General features: G+C 40.7%; 1 protein-coding gene across 1 annotated transcript in view; it reads right to left on the bottom strand.

Annotated features, from left to right (window-relative positions):
* The window catches only part of cachd1 (cache domain containing 1), an 88,279-nt gene that overhangs the window by 18,966 nt on the left and 48,761 nt on the right, over positions 1-20,552 (bottom strand). The window contains exons 5-15 of the mRNA XM_044199522.1: positions 14,119-14,245; positions 13,024-13,168; positions 12,619-12,835; positions 12,328-12,477; positions 8,543-8,827; positions 7,433-7,582; positions 4,223-4,346; positions 3,953-4,070; positions 1,532-1,700; positions 1,237-1,379; positions 98-279 (exon numbers count right to left, since the gene is read on the bottom strand). Of these exons, the coding sequence (XP_044055457.1) occupies positions 98-279; positions 1,237-1,379; positions 1,532-1,700; positions 3,953-4,070; positions 4,223-4,346; positions 7,433-7,582; positions 8,543-8,827; positions 12,328-12,477; positions 12,619-12,835; positions 13,024-13,168; positions 14,119-14,245 (1,810 nt within the window). The remainder of the gene's footprint in view (positions 1-97; positions 280-1,236; positions 1,380-1,531; positions 1,701-3,952; positions 4,071-4,222; positions 4,347-7,432; positions 7,583-8,542; positions 8,828-12,327; positions 12,478-12,618; positions 12,836-13,023; positions 13,169-14,118; positions 14,246-20,552) is intronic.

The raw sequence follows: 20,552 nt of genomic DNA, 5'->3' as shown, positions 1-20,552 counted from the left end.
TAACCAACACTATCTCATACCTCCTTTTTCTCCCCTAAAATACACACACACACCTTCACTCCTGTCTCCCCCTCACACCCTCCAAAGTAAGCCTCACCATTGTCTGCGGGTCGGGTCGAAGGCTTTGTCCATCAGTGATCCTGGGTAAATCCGGAGCACCCCACTGGGCGTTGCTATGTAACGTCGCACAATGTAGCAGTTGAGGCTACTCATTTCCATTAGTGTCATCCACTCATCCGTGACGTGACTGGTCGCCATAACCTCGTTCCTGACAGAGGACTGCAGAGGGGAAAGGATGAAGGGATGCAGGGAGACAGAGAGAGAGAGAGAGAGAGAGAGAGAAAAGGGACGGTGAGGGGGGAAAGAAGGGTGAAAGGAGATAGAGAAGGAAGGGGGAGGTAAACAAGGAGGGGAGAAGAAATGTTTATAAAGTAGTAGAAAAATGTCTTAATCTGGAGTTGGCCTGAAATGTAAGTTGGCTAAACCTTTTGGCACGTTAGCCTCCAGTCTACCCACAAACAAAATAGAAATAAAAGGTGACTCCTACCAATTCAAACACACCGAAACTTGAAGTTATTCTACTGTATTGCTGATAAAGATAGTGATGCATCATTTTTTAAGATCTACTGTGAAAATATAATATAATAATATATATAGAATATAATAATCACAAATAGCTAGGCTCAGAAAACCAGTATTTAGGAATAAATGGGACTCGATTAGCCCTAAAGCCCTGAAAAATCACATCTCAGTACCATTTTCAGAGAAGCTTGTAAGTTTGAAAGGGGTGATGAGGTCACTGGAGGGGGCCTTTAAGACTAGCCTGGGAATCAGAGCTGGGACTGGGGCTTTAGAGTTCAAACTCTAACCCCCTATTCCCCCCCTCCCAGGACAGGAATGCACACAGACTGCCAAAACCACGTGGGGGTTTGTCCCCTTCTTAAAGGTGCAGAGCTTCATTTAAAATTTGTGAATTTCAGCTATAATGTAAACAGCCTGAAAAGTTGCTTGTCAGATATTGTAAGAAACAGAATTAAAACTGCATTTAACACGCACTTCTAAACACTTGAACTTTTTTGGGACCCACTGAAATTTGAATATTTGTGTACATGTCTGTACCCAGACCGCAGGGTTGCCTATGTGCCATGTGTTTGTCAGGTAAACAACATTAACCCTGTGTGTGCCTACAGGCTTGTCTTAGCCGTGAGTTGCATCTGTGTTCCCGTGCTTGTGTACCTTGAGGCCTGGGTTGGCTATGAGCCTGGTGTTATCACTCAGGTAGGCGGTGTAGTGCTCCACCATGCGCTTTGTTTCTGGCTGACTGAGGTGCTCATAGGGAGAGGAGAAACTACCAGCTGCCAACATCACTGTGGGGGACTCTGAGAAAGAGACAGAAAGGGAAAAAGGGACAGTTTGAGGTGCTAATCAATGTTTTAGAGCTTACTATTGATAAAAATAAAGTTTGTAGACTCATTTATTACTCCAAGTTATCATATATTAGTCCAGTGCTGTGGATTTGGCTTTTCCTTACCAACTGTGGCAAGCTGTTTGAAGTGCAGGCAGGAGCTGGGCTGACCCAGCAGGTCTAAACGATGGTACAGTAGCTTGGAGCTGGGAGCTGTGTTCAGGTTCTTCAGCTGCTTCACTGGTATCTCAGGCTGAACATACACGATGCACAGGATGAACGACGTGTCCTGAACCTAGAAGACAAGAAAGGAGTGGAGGATAAGGCTGATGATGTTCAATATTTTTTTTTTACTGTCAACATATCCCATGAAAAGACCAAAAACAACTATGTGTTAGTCCGTTTCTTAACACTTTCTGACATCCCTAGCCTGTCTATGGCTTTCAACACCGCCAAGCCCATTCATCCTACTTCAACCTAACAGAAATCTTTACCGGTTCCAAATATAGACTTATAGACAAAATTTCCTAAAACAGCTGGACACAGTAGTTTTTTGCAAACACTTTTCAAACAGGGGTAAATAGTGCATTTGCTGGTGACTATTTTTAGCCGCAGATTAATACACATTTCTTGTGCTAGTTAGTATTTCAAGCAGCAGGACAATATGTGGGATTGACTTGAAATAAACTACAGTGCCCATGTTCATTTCAATGAAGTCGCCCTGTGCAACAGCTTGGCTCATTGATGTGTTTTTAAGAGTTTTTGGTCAACAATGGAGATCTGTGGCACAGATGAATAAGCTATATCAGGCTTTGACTGCCAATACTTATTAGTACAATCAATTCATTGTTGGTTTTGGTCTTTTCATGGGATACTACAAACAATGCTGCAGAATTCAAAGAGGGGAGCCAAGAAAAATGAAAATGGACAAAAATGTTTTACAGATATGTGGATTTCAAAGTTGGAGTTACCTACTGTACCTTTTTTGGCAGGTGATCCCTTAGAACTAATGCAGGACACATTTATTGAATTGTGAGAGATTATGGATAAAATACTGGGAGTTGATGTGATTTACACACTCCACTCCTACATACCTTGTACAAACTAGAAGCCAGAGAGACTGTGACATTACACACACTCCCCATCAGCGCTCTTTTTCAGTGTTTAGCGTCAGCCATCACAGCCAGTGTTTTAAGGGCCACAGGCGTCCTCCAGAGAAGATAAATGTGTCTGGCTCAAGAACTGCTTTCACACAGCTGATTCTAAATGAACCATGCAGGGCTAGTCTGGTCCCAAATTCTGAGATTTTATTGTTAAATCATGCAAAGTGTCAAACAGTAAACAGTTTTCACAAAGACCCAGAAGCTTCTTCTCTACCACGTGATGACACATTTTTGTCTTAATTCTGGTCACAAGCATAAAAATTAACAGTACAATATACTCATAAAGGAACCCCCGGACATTATTTGTCCTACAAAAAGAACAGTATCGTGTGGTAAACAGACGCTTCTCAATTTTTCTTTCTAGGCCAATTTACCATTTTGTCTGCCTCTGGAGAGTTCATTTTAAAAACAAACATCTGCCAAATTCATGGCAAAGGTGACGTGTTTGAACTCTAGAGCCTGTGTGAAAAAGAAATAATGTCAAAAGCTTTTAAAAAAAGGCTAAAAGTGAAATGCCTAAATTAAGTGTGATATTTTTGCTCCTGCCAAAAATCTAAATGTCAGAAAGCAAAAAGACTCAATATGGTGTGATGTTATTGCAGTTCTGTTTCCATTTGTTCCTAAAACATGACACTTCTGGGCCTGAAAGGAAAAGCAGATTCGAGGGACAGTTTCTGGGTGTGGGAGCACTTGGTTTTCATTACACCGACTAATTTAAGGTGCTGAAGGTTTGGTGGAGACATAAAGGCTGGGAGCATAAATCTCTATAGTGCTTTTAGACAGTAGTACAGTAATGATAAAGAGCTATAGACAGAAATGGAAGAGATAGAGAGAAAGTATATGAGATAGTTATTCTGGCACCACGACAATGGCTCACTGGCCCAGAGCCAAAGATCATCATTTGTCTCTGCTCTGACTGTGTAAGTAAGGGATTGTTCTACTTCAAATGTACAATCCTTTTGCTCACATTTACTCAACACAACTGACATTCAAATTAGGAAAAAATAAGCAACTTGCAGATCATAATTTCCATCTTCATGTGCTAATTTACTATTCTTCTTTGGCAACAAAATATTGTTTCCTACTGCATCATTTGTTTAACTCCTCTTTGTAGTCCTATATTTTTTTCCTTAGGGAAACTTTAAAACGACCAGAAACTATTAGATAAACATTATGGTACATGTACTATATAAGGACTTATAAGTATGTATGCAGTTAAGTCTTGATCAGAACTTTTACTTCTTATTCTTATTTTACATTGCATTTAAGTGTATGCAAGTGAGCAGAAAGTTCATTGTTAAGTCTAGGCTGAGGGCAAGGACAGTGAAGTTATATGTCACCAGTGAACACGTGTCAGAAGTTTAGTCTCTATTTGGACACCTACCAGTTTCCAGGCGTAGCTGACATTGTATGCGTCTTTGCTGTTGTCTCTGAGTCGGTTGGTGTGCCAGGACAGAGAGGAGTTGACTGGCACAGTGATGACCTGACTGCCCAGAGGGAGGCTGCCAGAAATACACAGCATTAAAACAACAAAAAATATACATAAAATATGATATGTATGTATCCATGGCTGAAGGAATTCTGGTTTTAAATGGTTTTTGAAGCTGAAATCAATTGTAAAACAGTTTTTTAAGAGTTCCTCATCCTTTCTTACCCGAGGATGTTCTGCCGGACAACAGGGAATGCTGGGATATTCTCATAGTGGATAATGTCAGTGTGCAGGGGAGGCTCAGTCATCAGGTAGGGCCGTGTCAGTGATGGATGCATCAGGGTGTAACCTGGGAAATCAAGTTGACAATGGCAACATCATCATCATAATTAGTGCACATACTGTACATACTAAAACAATAGCCCCATTGATTAAAAATGTCAGAAAGACTGTGAAATCCTTGTTTTTGCCACAGTTGATACATATCACCTATTGCCACCAATAAGATTATTGTTTCTTAATATGGGTGAGTCTAAATGCCACTTTATGTCCAATTGACCTATTCTGGCAACTTGTTTCCATATATTAACTGAATGTGCAATAACAGCTCCAAAGTTAGTCAAACGTGATTTTTTTCAAAAGATCAGAAAAAACTGTATCTTTAAGAGTGTGGTAGTACTATTTGTTCCTCCAGGTCTAGCCATGGTACGGCCTTCTCCTTATCAAACCATATTAGCAAAAGCTTAAGCATAAAGGACAGATAATACATTTAAAAGTTAGGAAAACATAAACCTCCTGCCTGTCTACTACTATTTTGGAGTGTAGAATTACTAATTTTCGGTTCTTTGTCACACCAGATACATTTAGAAGTTTATGCTTGTAGCTTCTCCCAAAAAACAACGGAGGGTGGTAGATGGATCATACTCCACGTTAGGCAGGATAGAGGAAATAGTGGACGCTACTCATCTTAATACTGCTTTCCAACATCTTTAATTCCACTGAGAAAGACAACAGCATCGAACTTTCAAATTGTTCTAAAGAAGCTCAGTAGCAAACAGTACTCTGGTGGTGCTAAGGAGTGTAGTGCTGTGATAAACACAGCTCTTAACAGCCACTGTAATCATTTTGGGAGAGCTAAAAAGCCCTAAAGATACTGGACTGAAAGCCCTTCTGTTTTGAAAGAATTGTTTTGAAGAAATGTTTGGTTTTTTTTTTTAAAGCAGTTCTAAAAATCTAAGAGTGTGTCAGTTTGTCAGAGAAGCACCAGGTGTGGTGTCTCACACTCTTTGAGGAGAATCAGTCTGTATTAGTCCAGGCATCTCTGTCCTCATATGGACAACTACAGTACACATAGAGAGGACCAGAACATTTAATTATACATAAATCTATACATAATCCAGTTTAGGTACAGGCTTGCTATTATTCTGATCAACATATACACAGACTCAAAAAGTCAAAAGATAAATGCCTCTCATTCAAAAATACTTCCAATTTACTGATATGCTATTTTTAGTTCCAGGTCCGGAAGGCTCTTGTCAGAGGTGTATTTACCTAACTGTATGTTCCTGCACTGTAATTGGCAGCCGACGATTTGAATACCAGTTAATAACTTTAATGGGACTCATTTGTCAATGTTTACCGAGTTGCTGCACTAATAAGCACGGTGCGGTAATAAGCTATAATTTGATGGCATATTTATTACAATAACAAACATTTTAGAGGAAAAAAAAAAGAAGAGAGAACTCATTGAATGGCACAACAGAGGAGCAAAACTCATACAGCTGCAAAAATTCACTTGCAATAATTAGGTTTAATAGTGAAAAAAGTCTGATGCTGAACACTTATTTAAACCATGCAGGTGAGTAAATGTCACTTAGTCCGCCCATGTTTTATGTTTTGCTCCACTATACTTCTCCTCACCTCTCTCCTCCCTCCCACCCTCCTAAATATTTCCCCTTGTCCTCTACACGTCATGCAACCTTTCATTTCAACCTTGTCTTGTTCCAGCTTGTTTTAATCATCCCTTCTTCTTGCCTCATATTAGCATGGCCCCAAAACCATACACAAAGTCTGGTTATTGTGGTGTTTGTTGCAAGTCATGTTAGATATACCTGACCTCCCTGCCGTCAACATTTCAACATTTAAGTCTAGTTTAATTCATCTTTAGGCTGGGCAAATATTTTGTTTTAGTTAGGGTAATTTGTAGTGTTTTATTACGGGGGGGGGCATTTGTTTTAGGATGTGAAAATGAGTAGAGCTCCAAGCAAACTCTTCTCTCCACATTTCTGATATTCCTACTTCTGCCACTGTCTACTTTCACTGCTGAATCGCACTGATCGCCTCTGTGTTAGGACTTGGGAGTGATGGATGCAGTGAGCTTTCAGAAGCGAGACAGATCTGAACAACAGCTGGGACATATATGAGCTGATACATACTCTCCCTTCACCTGCACTCATTTAAATTTTTCAATTAAACTCTCATAGCTGGTATTAAACATATGAACACACAACACTTGTACTTGTAAATGCAATAAAAAACATTTTTAACACCTAGCACCTTTCATCTTTAGTTTTCAATTATTTATAATTATTTAGTCTTATTAGCTTGAGCATTGTCATGTCATTGCAGCCAATATTACTCTGAATCTGTAACTATAATGACATCTAGCAAAACCCCTGCTGTCCAGGCATACAGAGCAGAATTTACCTGCTGTACAGCACCAGTGGTTTAGTCTAGACCCCCTCAGCTAGGCCAAAACAAACCAAGACCGGACATGAGCACTACCGCCCTGCGCTGTGGCAACGCACTGAGGCATGGCTCAACAGAGAATGAAATGCCAAACAAGTGCCAGTGCTACCAAGAAGATGTCAATTAAGTCTAATAAGGGATAATGGCTGAGGAGGAAGTTGAGACAGACAAAATAAAGTGTAATTCCACTTGTATGTGAAACAAGACCACCAAAATACACTCCCTTCCAACTATAGTGTTTCTCTAAGGCTGTGACTAATAAAGATTGAGACCCTAAATATGCAGAGAAATGTTTTGTAGACCACTGGAGTCTGCTGGACCTGTAAGTCATAGCAAGATTTTTCCTGATTGTTGCTTGTTTTTTTACTGGCTTAGAAATCTAAGCAACACGCAATGAGCGACGGATTTGTTCTGCTGTGTTTGCTGTACTACCTGGTAGACCTGTTATTACTGCACATGGGGAAAACTTTATTTAGAGAATAGGCTGTCATGATTTAAAGCCTTAAAAAAATGTTCATGTGGCTGACCACAAGTTAGAAAAGGCACCATTTCCTGCACTGTGGTAGATATTTCTGCTAATTCTTATGTGATGAACATGGGAGTGTGCATGTGTGGGAGTCAGGAGTCCAGCAAAAATGTATGCACTGAGCTGATTACTACCACCTTGCCTGTCTGTATATGACTGACCTTTGTTGTCAATGAGGAATGTGTATGAAGCTAGTGAGTCTTGGTAGTAGGTGACATCCTCCAAGATGTAGGCCAAGTTCACATCCACCCCAACCACGCCCAGGAGCAGGTTACCGAAATAACACGGCCGGTTCACGGTCATAATAAACCCTGGAGAAAGAAGAACAAGTAAACTTCATGCAACACCTCAAGTTTAAGTTTCATACTCTAAGCTCATCTCTTTTTGAGCTCATTGTGTATTTGCAATTTAGCTCATTTAATTCATTTATGTGCAGAATAACAATGTAACAGTTTTGCAAGTTTTGCCTTCAGTAAAAGTGTTTATTAAGAGGGATGGTAAATGGACTGTACTTATATAGCGCCTTTCTAGTCTTTCTGACTCCTCAAAGTGCTGCAACTACATATCTCATTCACCCCATTCACACACATTCATACACCGATGGCAGAACTGCTCATCAAAGTAAGTAATCATTCACACACATTCACACACCGAAGGCACAGCCCTCTGGAGCAATTTGGGGTTCAGTGTCTTGCCCAAAGACGCTACGACATGTGGGCCGCCGACCTTCCGATTGGTGGACGACCCGCTCTACCACTAAGCCACAGTCGCCCATAGGAAGAGTTTGACATTTTGGGAAATATGCTTATTCACTTTCTTGCAGATAGTTAGATGAGAAGATCAACACAACTCTCATGTCTGTACAATAATTATGAACCTAGCGGCCAGTAGGCAGTTAGCTTAGCATAAAGACTGGAGGCAGGGGGAAACAGCTAGGCTGGCTCTGTTCAAAAGGTTTAAACCTACCAGCACCTCCAAAGCTCATTAAAGAACATGTTTCCAGTTTTTATGCTAAGCTAAGCTAATTGTCTGTTGGCTCTAGCGTTGTGTTAAACTTAGATATATGTGAGCAGTGTCGACCTTCTTATTTAACTATTCCTTCAATTTTTTCAATGTAACTGCAATTCATATCAATTTTTGATCTTCTGGTTCAATTTTATTCAAATTATCTAAACTTGTTCTGGATTAGAGTCTTTGCTATCTGGTCAAAAATTTTAATGTCATTCAATATTAGTCCAGACACACTGTCCAGTTGTGTCCAAACCACTCACCATCTCCCATTGGGTCAGAGTAGGGCAGGCTGAAGCGGGCCAGGTCGATCATGCGATTGGGCAGGTTAATGTAGAAGCGGCCCACTGTTGTCTCCAGGTTGCTCAGCTGGTTTAGTACCATCATGCTTCCCTTCACCACCGGCATCATGGAAGCTCCTGCTGATCCAGATGAGGACACCACAAAGGAGCGGTCTCGGTCGGACATTCGGTCGACACCGTATTTCACCGAATTCTGCTCTGCAAGATCCCTCAAAAACGCCAGCTCCTTCAGGCCTGTTACTCCCTCTGAAGGAGGAGGGAATGTGATAGAGAATGAGTTTAGGATAGGAAGGGAGAGTTGATGAAGGAATTTGTTTGATTTAATCAAGCAGAGATATTAAGAACAAATCCATAACTGACGGCATGGCTAAAGGCCTATTGAACAGGGTAACTGTGCAAATGAAAAGAGGAGGGAGTGGTTGAAAGGAGGTAAAAAGAGTAAACAGCTCTTCACTTAAGACCACATGACTCAAATTCCTATTATAAAAGGCAACCCACTGCTCTCTTTCCCCTCTAGCTGTAAAAAAATTCCTTCAAGGAGCTGGAAAAAAGAAATCACACTCCTGCCACAAAACAGGAGCTGAAAAAAAAAAAAAAATCAAGAATCTTTTAAAAGATGAAAGATGTATTTAACCTCATGCAGTTCACAAGGTTAAGCAGCAAGAGGCTTGCATAAAAGGGGATCATTAATCAAGTTCATACTATACATTGCCACATGGATTTCCCAAACTTATTTGGTATCAGCAGCAGAGATATATCATACATGCAGGCCCTGACTTGTGATCCTGCATCATGATCTCTATAAGCTTTATTTATACAATCCCATGCATCTGCCAGACCCAATTGTCATCTGTGAAGCTCAGAGATCATGACATGAATAAATCCCTCATCACTTTCAAGAAAATATGCAGCTGAGACATTAAGACTCTATCTTTCCAAGCCTCATAAGGTCATTTAGAGGAGAATGGATAACCATGGCTGGCCCCTACAGCTGTCACCTGGAACATTTGGCATCCCAGAACCTATTGGGAAAGGATAGAGCACAGAGTGTCTGCCAGTATCCAATCATTGACTGGATTACAGCAGAATCCCTTTTTAATGCCAAGGCTCTGCTCTGCTGATCATCACGCTGGGCGACTGACGGGTGGCAATGTCGTCATGGGTGGCAATGTCAAACGAACATAAAAGGAGCAATTTTGCTGACAGCAAGGGTTACTGTTCACTTTAATTTATGAGAGAGTATCCATTCCCACTCTTCTTTCTAGGATAGGTATGACGATCCTAATACCAAAATTATTCTAATGTTTGAGTTTTTAGAAAAGTCTACCTCTTAAAAGAGACCATGTGAAGTTTTCTTCTATGTTTACAGTAAGTATTTCTCACTGAAATGCAGAATATGTATCTTTGAGGTCTAAACAAACATGAGAACATATACAAAGGCTATTTTTTTTATATTTTGAAACCTGCATTGTGTGGGCTAGGAACCCCCAAACATTTGCCAGCAGGTCACAAGGAAACAATACAATTTGCCTGAATAATAAGTTTATAACTACGTGCTATTATATCTATTGTTGTGGTAATTATGTTGAACCTTGCACGGTCTGTCTGTGTTGCGTCTTTCCTCATCACTCCTTACAACAGTAGGTCATAAGTATGCAAGGTAATCAGTCCGTCATCACCCACTTACTCAGTCTCTGTGTGCTGTGTTCCTATTACTGGTTCTACTACCTAGCTAAGAACAACGGAGTTTGAAAGTTACTTCAGAGGTGGTAGGAGATATAAAAGACTTAAAGTGTGTGTAATAATATCTAAACATTCTTACTTAGCCTTAGCTTTATTTAAGTCATGACCATCAGCAGTCCCTCAAAAATGTTAAATATAAAAATGGCCCGAACAGCAAAAAACAGCTGAAACCCCCTGGTTAAGATCCATGTTTACGCCGGCTACTATTCTTCTTCTTCCAGTCGTCAGTGTATTTGTGTGAACGAGATACAAACACCTGAAAACATTGCCCCATAGCACCACTAGTGGTCAAAAACTCTACGGGTTACCTTTAACTAAAAGTAACTGAATTTTATTTTTATTAAATATCTATGATGAATGACTTTACAATCACATCAAATCTACAAAATCGCAAATCTCGTTCTGAAACGTTTAGTCGGTTCGTTGATTGGAAGAAAATTCATAACTGAATCAACAGACCATCAACAAAAAATTAATTAATTGTTTCAGTCATTTATCAAACAAAAAAAATACATTTGCTGGTTCCAGCTTCTCAAATGCAAGGATTTGCTCATTTTCTCCATTTTATAAGATTGTAAACTTAATATGTTGGAGCGATGGTTTGTCATATAAAACTATTTGAAGACATAATTTTGTGCTCAGGGAAATTTTGTTTGGAGATTTTTCAGTATTTTATAGACAATGAGCAAGCAGGTTATGATCAACATGTAGGGTAAAAACCATACTCTAGCTGACAGGAGAGCAGTTTATTCAGGCTATCATACACCATTTTGGTGAGGGAGGTGGGCATCTCATCAACACACGCACAAAACAACTGTGCATTATACTGCCATGGGACTGCTGATCTCCTTGAAAAAAAAAAAAAAAAATCAGCATTTCACATTTGGCAGGGGATGCAGGGAATAAGACACACACACCCACAGTGGGCCTTTCAGTCGTGTGCAACAGCGTCAGCAACAAAACAAATGTTTTTTTGGATATGCAATGCTAATAAACTCAGGACGATAGATTTCTGCATCCTTTTCATCATGGAGCTCTTTAAACAGCCAAGGTCCTCTGTCAGTCACACACAGAGTGAGCAGTATGCCCTTTGAAGTCTCACTCTCTCCTCTCTTAGATGTACCTCATTTCCATTCTCAGATGCAAAAATGATTTGTATTAATAGTGGACTAATGCATGCGCAGTGTGTGTGTGTTGCAGAGGGAGGTGGGAATTAGAGGAGGCAGATGGATGGACAAAGACAATAAAAGGGGAAAATGAAGCATACACACCAACACACACACGCAGATAAAAACCTTTGAGGTTTCTGAGCACCTCTCTAACCTTCAGTCTTCTCTTGAGCACATTGTACCCAAGAACATAGAGAAAGGATATCTAACACACAGAAACAGCTCCCAGCAGAGCCAGAAAGGAATGAAGCTCTAGATATGTGCAAAACAAAAAAAAAAAAAAAAATCAATCAATCAACATTAAAAAATGGCCGATGATCTTTAACTCTTTTGTGCTATATTTCTAAAATCTAGGATTTTTCAGCTGGGCTGCTGTCCTAAATACTTAAGTAAAGTAAAACTATTTATATAAGTGTACAACAAGTGTTGTAATGCGAGATAACCTTCATTTAGTTTATTTTTCACTGCAGACACTTGAAAATGCTGTGAATATTTGTGCTTTTACATTGGAAGTAAAATGCTTGTCTCAACCCTAGTTAAAGTACAAGTAAGGATCTTATTTGTCAAAACAAATCTTTAATATTAAAAAACAGGTGAAAATTTTATTTAAAAAAAAATCAACAGTGAAATCTCGGTGATAGAAAATTCTATTTGCAGCTTAACACTCTCACTCACAATTATTGTTGAGGGAAATCAGCAGGTAATTTGCATTTTGTCTTCTTTACTTTCGGATCACTTGGTGCAATAGTGTCTTGCAGGAGAACAAACAGCATTTTTTTCATTGCAGGGTCATTAAATCCAGGTGAAAATCAGTCTTAATTACAAGTGACCTACCATTCATGAGAGCGTAGGTGAGGATCATAACTGAGTTGTTGAGGTGTCGGTTCTCCTCTCTGACCACACTGAGCGTCGCTCTCTTCTCCTGCTCTGACGACTCTCGAGACGTGATACCAGACGACAAATAGATGATCACCATGTCTGTGGCTGATAGAGGACAGAAACAAACACGACACTCACATCAATTAATGCACAGGAGCTGGAATTGATCACTAAGGCAGCACACAGACAACTGTGCAGATTCCTAACATGCAGTGTCACCACAATTTCACAATATTGTTTTCTTACTGGTACTCTGTTTGCAAAGACTGCTGGTGTTTCGGAGCAGCTGGAAAGCCTTCTGGAAGCCTGCTGCGTGCTGTGTGGCTCCATCAGAGGCCTTGATGTTAGAGATGAAGGTGCTCATCTTCCTCTTGGTCTCACTGGTGGCTGGGGAGAGCAGACTCTTATAGCACTGGTCCAGAGAACAGGAGCGAACCGTCTCTGCCACTGACAGAATAGAGATCTGGAGACGAGTGATAATGAGATTAAATGAAAAAAACGTTGTTAGTTGGAGTAACACTAGTGTCAATACAAGTTAAAGGCTTTTTTGTTTTTCCAAAGCATTTAAGCATATTTGGTGCTCTGTAAACTTCTAAATAAGAGTTCTAAATATGCATTCTTCATAATAATCTTCTGTTCCCTTTCACTAACCTTGTCATGTTCATCTATGCCGTTGAGGATGACCAGTGCTGAGTCCCTGGCGATCTGAAGCTGGGTGTCAGTCACAGACGCTCCGTGGTCCACCATCACCACGATGTGTTTAGACTGGGGACGCACCGCAGACACATACACAGGCCTGCAGGAACACACGCACAAATACACACAAACATGCATGTCGAGATCAGACACTTGACTGCACAGTAATACACATACAATCCTCAACCCAAGACGACATTAACACATACTGTAATAGCATTCGTACAGTGATAATAAAATGCTGAAATAAACAGGGAAATGGACCCTCAGTGTTAAAATGATAAATGATAGATTTACAAAAACCAGACTATGTGCTCATTGTTGACCTGCTGCTGGCATTACAGTAGGTGACTAATATATTTGGTGTATGATGTGTTAATGTACGTATATGATCAGCTTGGTGGGGGTATGGAGGGGTTAGCACCTGTGTGTGTGTGGTCTACTGGACAAGGAGAAACTAACACAGGGTGGAGAAGGGGAGTGATGTACTCACAAAGCCTCATTCACACTTGAAGCAAGCCAATAAATGTTTCTCTCATGGCTGTATGCCAGCTCACTGACTTGAAGAGCAAGAAAAAAATCCAAAAGACATGATTAAAAAAAGACTGAGAGAAAAATGCAAAACACACCAGGGAGACAAAAGAATATAGGAAGAAAAGACAAGAGCGAAAGAGATGTCTTTCAGCCGGGGTCACAAAAAAAACCCACAACACTGGAGGTGTGAAATTCCAACAGGCTTTAGTGGTACAGAGCCACATTCCTGCCAAGGGCATGTGTGGTCAGGGTGTGCAAGGGCGGCATGCCAGCAACGTGCCCTCTGGGCCACCCCAAAGCAACTAACAGGGAGGAGGGGTGAGGAAGAGGAGTAGGAGAGAGGGTGAGGAGGACGAGGGCAGGAACAAGTTGATGTGTTTTTAACCTCAGCTGGCCTGTTCTGATACTTTGCTAAGTGAGTGATATCTGTTGACAAATTGTGTGTTTGGAGTAACTTTGAGCTCGACAATAAAAAAACTAAACAAATGTTAAACAAAAGCAGAAGTTGGTCTATACCTGCTGCGGTGCTCGTAACTTCCCTTGCATTGGAACTTGTGGGCAGGGAAGACTGTGAAGATGCCCTCCTCTGAGCTGAAGTACTGCCACTTTATCCCCGGGTTGGACTTCAGGTTGTCTGCCAACACTGTAGAGGGAGAAGAGACAGAGGGGGAACAGCAAAAATGTTTTTTTTTTTAAAAAGAGGGAAGGATAAAGGGAAAAGGGAGCGAGAAACAGGGAGGAGGGTGAGAAAGTAAAACATACAAATAAATGGGAAGATCAGTACTTTTTGAGAGTTTCTCTTTGCTTAGATTTAACCTTCAATGTTACTGAGAACCACAACCTCTTTTAGGAACTCCCTCCTTTCAAAGTTCTGTGTGAATCGGAGTGGATGAGAGAAACCACTCACATGACAAGATCAGTCCAAAAAACACACTCCATGTGTTCATGTATCATGCTATTCATGTCCAATACTATAGTTACCAGAAGCACGAGGATTATCAGCTATGTGACTGAATGGAAATGACGATAGACAGTTAAAAAGTGTTAATTGCTGAAAGACATCAGACTCTCCTTATCTCCCTGACTGTTAGATTATTCAGATTAAAGGGGGAAATAACAAATCTAATGAATGAATAAGTTGTTAACACAGTTAACACAGATCCACTATTTCAACTAGGTGGTGAATCACAAAACAAATAAAATCTAAAACTTGGCAGTAATACACTTGGTTCTGTTATCGGTCTATCCACTTCAGTGTGAAACTACAGTGATGTGATACGGTTTCAGATCAGTCCGATCAGCTGCAGCACCTAATCAGTAATATATTTCCAATTAAGGGGTGTGTCAGTCCGGTGAAAAACTTCCGCAAAGATTGGTCTCGTGTGTCCCTGCTCACGTCTCCTCAGAGATCCTTCCTCGCTCCTCAGAGCAGAAAAAAAAGAGCATTGGAACGTCCTTCATGATGGCGAACCCGAACAATTTCTAGATCAAGCGAGGAGCGAAGGACGATCAAATACGGGAACTGAGATGTACCCTTTGTACGCAATCGTGCCGCCTCTAAAATTTGCTTCATGTTCTGTCTGAACAGAGTCAGAAATAATATAAAGATTACTGTAAAGGACAACTTAAAACATGTTTTAGTGAAAAGAATGTCTACTTCATTTGGGTAATCACATTTTATCATGTTTGCGAGCTGCTGCACACAAACATTTGTAACTCTGTCTACTTTCCCTCTGATAAACATTAGTGCATTGTTTTCTGTCATTGGCGCTTTCACACTATGCAAACCTGCCTATTCAGACATGATGAGGAATTAAATACATTCCTTTCTGACTGGACATTAAATATACACATGTAAATGAATTTCCCCATTCACACCTCTCAGAATAAATTAACTCCTAAGCTTGAACTGTTCAACTAGTGGGAAGTATACAGTACATTTCTTTCATGTGGATACCGGATGTCGATCTGCATGTCATAATTGTGACTGCAGGGCAAGCTGAAATAACAGCCTTAACTACAACCTCTGCAGAGACACCGAGCCTAAGTATTTGCTCAAAACTAACAGACAGGATTTTTACTGGGTCACAGAGTCAACAGTATCTTCACAGAGATCCCATCACAAAGCCAGCAACTTCCTTTCCGCTCACTGCAACACAAAACGGCCTTTCACAAAGAAATGGGGGGAGGAGGGAGGGTGGAGTCAGAGAGACACAAATAGAAACTTTGGGCCCTTTACCAGGCAAACAGAGACAGAGAGGGAAGAAACAGAGCGTAGCCATCAAAGTAGGCTTTATCAAAAATAACATGAAACAATAAGGCGGCTGTTAAATACATTTTTTCTTTAAAAAAAAATACAGATATGCAGACCAACCATGGCAAATCAAATAACCTTAAGTCCTAAAACAGTATACTAAATGAACTGCTGGTAATCCTATAAATATAGAGATTGACAATATGGCACAAATCTTGTTAGGATGCAAATCAGATTGCAGGCTAAAATAGTTCAGAAGCTCTAGCTACAGGGCTATAAAACAAATTGCAATTTGATACACATTTTCTGTTCTGCTTAAATCCTAGTAGCCACACAAGACTACTACTTGTTTTTAGCTAGAAATTAATATATAATATTCAGTCCAATATAATTATTTCTAAGAGAAAGTTTGGTTTGATTTAGCCAGGTATTAAAATGTTTAATTTCTTACTAATAATAAATATTCATTGTTGTTTCTGGAGGTCATTAGCAACTGTATGCATTCACCAACTATTTTGCCATTTAGCTGATTTTTTGTTATTATTCGGATGGAGGTTTCCATAGACAGGGGTAGGATTTCAAATATCTTGTTAATTAAGTCTATGGTCTTTGCCAGACATGCTAACCGCTATTCGTGCATGTCAGCTGGGCTAAATAGTCCCATAATGTGGTTCTTGGCTTGTGATCACATTGAATTAATCACCTGCTAAAAGAGAACCTGTCTTGACCTTTTCCAACCTTCTAGCAATATTACGAGCCAAAGCCCATTTTTGTCTATGGGAGGGGTGGAAAATCATGTGTCAAATATTCAACTAACACGAAAATCCAAAACAAATTAAATATATACACAAATAGAGACGTTATAGAACAACTGTGAAAGCGTCCAACTGCCAAAAATGATAAGCAGCACCAAAATACACCTTTGCTACATGTACTTGGCAAAGAACTACTTTTCCGAGACACGGTAGGTTCTTGCACACCACCGACGCCCATCATACATCATCCCTGCCCAGTCACTCCATCCATCTCTGAGGCTCATATAAACAGGAAACACTCAGTTGTGTTGACAGTGGAAGAAGGGCTCTGTATACATCTGTCAGGCTACAGTGCTCCACTCAGCCACCGATGTTTAGATGTTCCCAGAAAAAGATGAGAAGAAAAAGAGACAAGCCAAGAAATGGGACCCATATGACACCCATTTCCTCCAACCTTAATACTACTGACTATTTGTAACGACCTGCTTTGATACATCTGCATCTACATCAATACATAAACACACCATATATACAGCTTTATGTATCTCATGCTAGTAGAGAATGATCCAGATCAGGGTTTCCTCTAGGGTTTTTTTCCAGCAGCGTGCAGAAAGGGTTTTGTTGTACCTGGGTGGTTAGTCTAATTTCTTAATGCTAAGTACTAACTTGTCAATAATCATAACCATTCATGCATAACAATGAACATTTCGAAAGTTTACTGTATGTCAACCTTTTTTTAATGTTCCGCCCCATCCAGGCTGTGTTTGGTCGGTTCACGAAAAGTGACAATGACGAGCGCATCGACTTTATGAAAAGTTGAACATGTTTCAACAAAAGGCACCTGATATAGCTAAATAGCCAACCAAACCCAAACCTTGCTTATCTTATCCTTATTGTCTTCTGTGTTACCAAAACCAAACAGTTGAACTGGTGGGGTGAGGATGCTGGTGCATAACCAAAGTGGACCGATGACGCATCTCTAACGCTCTTGTTTTATAACGGGCTGCTCTTGTTTTATAATGGGCGACCAGCCAACCGGGATTTCTCCCAGTGCCCCCCGATGGCCAGTCCAACTACGCTCTGCCCTGTTTGTCACTCTGCCTGAGGAGAAAATGCTGTACTTGCGCTGATGTTTATTTGGCTGTCATGACTTTGCAAGTGATTGACGTCCTGTCACTGTTCCATTTGCTCATCCTCAAAGTGGAGCTGACAGCTCCGCAGAGTCGTGTAATTACAACTTAATGACATTTCATAAAATTCTGAAAAAGCTGCAGCAATAATTTTGGAGCGGCAGGCCACCGCTGCAAAATGCAGCAGATATTGCAAACAAATCTAAAGAATTTACTCAAAGTACCACCCAAGTGTATCTTCATTCTGTCCTTTTAAAAAAAGCTCTGCTATGGTAGCTCTCAAAAGACAGTGTGAACATAGACTGTTATTTAAATCTAGCAAACTTTACTTTAAAAACATGGTAACATTACAGCATTGTGTCCTTATTTATTTCAGTAGTCTACAGCCACGCTAGCTGCCCTGTAAGGTTGTACTTAGGCACAGCGGTGCTTTGAGCTAAATCTAATGTCTGCATGCTAATATACTCACAATGTTGTTTGATGTTTAGCAGATAATGTTAACCATATTCCCAATCTTGGTTTAGCATGCTAACTTTAACTTTGCATGAAACACAGAAGGCTAATTGGAATGTCAATAGTTTTGCAGGTATTTGGTCAAAAACCAAAATATTGGACAAACTAAAATTTCAACCTAACAATGGCGCTACATAGAGTGAAGGGATCACCAGAGTTGTTAAAATTCATCCTGAGGGGAACGTGAACGTCATGGCAATGCATCCAATAGTTGTCCTCAAAACCAGCATGAACCTCATGCTGTCACTACAGGAAAAGTCACCAAAGTCACTGGGGTGTATCGCCTGGGAGCCGTGGATGACTGTACCAAATTTTGTACCATTCTACCCAGCAGATGTGGGGATATTTCACTGGATAAGGAAAAACTTTGACCTGCTGGTGGCGCTGGATGGAAAGTCAGGGGATCACCAAATTCATTAGAATTTATCATCTAGGGATCATGAATCTCTGTGCAAAATTTCAGAGCAATCCATCAAATAATATTTGAGATATTGTAGTCAGGACAACAGTTGGAGACAAAAAGCCTGAGTGGCAGACCAATCAACCTTGCAACCCATGGAGCCCCGGTGCCAGCATGGCTTATTAAAAAAAAAAGGAAGAAAAAACAGACCACACCTAGATCATAGTGAGCATCTGCATGCTGTGTGTGGTGCTACATTTTCACTCTCATCACTCAGCTTTCGAAGTGAAAACCTGGCTCCACACAATTTACAACACAAGTAGTATGCTGTAATTTGTCCAGTTCCCGCAAGTTCAAGTTGAGTTAACTTTATGCAAATGAAGGCAAGGCCTTGTAGCGTGACAAGTCAATTAACTGGACAAAAAACATTTGGTTTGTACTCATTTCTGGAGTTTTGGTTCAGTTTGTTTCCCAGCTTGTCACACACATAGCCAAACAACTTGGCATGGTGAATGCAAGTCAATGTATTCAGTGTTTGAAAAATATAAATATGTGTGTACACACACACACACACACACACACACACACACACACACAGTTTAGTTCCTGAAGAAATGCACCTTTGGGAACCATTCAAGACAGACGATGAGATGGATGAAGAGAATACTGAAGAAATTATAACAAATTGGAGGTGACTTAACATCTCTAAGCCAGAGAAATGGATAAAATTGCACAGGAAGGCAGGCTGCAAAAAGGAAAAAGGGATGGAAGAAAGAAGATGGATCAAAGTAGTCATCTAATCACACAGTACTCCACCCTAGTCATCTCTCATCTACCTTCACTTCGTCTTTTCACTCCCACCTGCAGGCATCACTTTTATGCCTCCCACATCCACTATCTTTCTCCTATCTTCCCCTTCCTCCCAAAAAAAGTAAAAAGGGAGATGAGAGGAGATGGAAGGAATACAATACACTCTTGATACAATTACTCCATTTCAATCAGCTCTCACCCCTCCTTTCTTCTCCTTCATTCATCATTCTCTCCCTCTAAATTATCCCTCACCCGCACCCTCCCTCCTTTCTCTCTGTAGCTGCTTGTTTAGACTGGGCTGAGACAAATGGGAGAGAATGAATACGCTGGGAACGTGGGGGTCAAGGAGGGCTGAGTGTGAGGGACAGGGAGAGAGGAGAGGGGAGGCGGAGGGGTAACTTGAACTCGCCGTGACTGGCTTGTAAGGAAAATAAAACCCAGCCGATGGTGACGTGTTATGAATGGCAGTCATTATGAATGGTTTGCAGAGAGAGGAGCAGGCTGGGATGTCTGGAAAAAAATAGGAGGGAAGGGTGGGCGGCAATGGGATGGCAGAAGAAGATCAAATGATGTTGGAGGTTTCGTGTAAAGGAAGAGAGGGGCAGTTGCAATATCCAGGGTGCAATGGAGGAGTAAAGGGTTCAGTATGCTTCAAATAAATGAGTTTGTGTCATGGCAAAAGTGCTTACCTGTTGCAAATGGCCACACTCGAATGCGGGACAAAAAACGTGGCGTCACAGAGAGGGAAGAGACACAACGAATTGTACAAATGGGGCTAACACTTTCAGATAGTCAGTCCTCAAAGGCAGTCGTGGCGTAGCACTTGGTTTTACACACAAAAAGAGAGCTCGAGAGAGAAGTTCGTATCTTTCTTACTTTCTCAACTCCGAACACATGGTCACAGTCACTGTGGAAAGTGGGCGTGATTTGTTTGGATTTAGGAAGTTACAAAAATTCTGAAGCAGCAACACCTGATTCGGACGTCCTAAATGTGTGTGTGTTGGGCAACTGCCTGACAAGACATGTTATAGGGAAATACAGCCCCCCCCAAAAAAATGTAGTTTAAAAGGAAATACTTGGTAAAAGCG

The sequence above is a fragment of the Siniperca chuatsi genome, linkage group LG6 (genome assembly GCF_020085105.1).
Source record: "Siniperca chuatsi isolate FFG_IHB_CAS linkage group LG6, ASM2008510v1, whole genome shotgun sequence".
In the NCBI taxonomy this organism is placed as follows: domain Eukaryota; kingdom Metazoa; phylum Chordata; class Actinopteri; order Centrarchiformes; family Sinipercidae; genus Siniperca; species Siniperca chuatsi.
The sequence above is the reverse complement of the archived record's forward strand: the minus strand, read 5'-3'. Positions and strand labels throughout refer to the sequence as shown.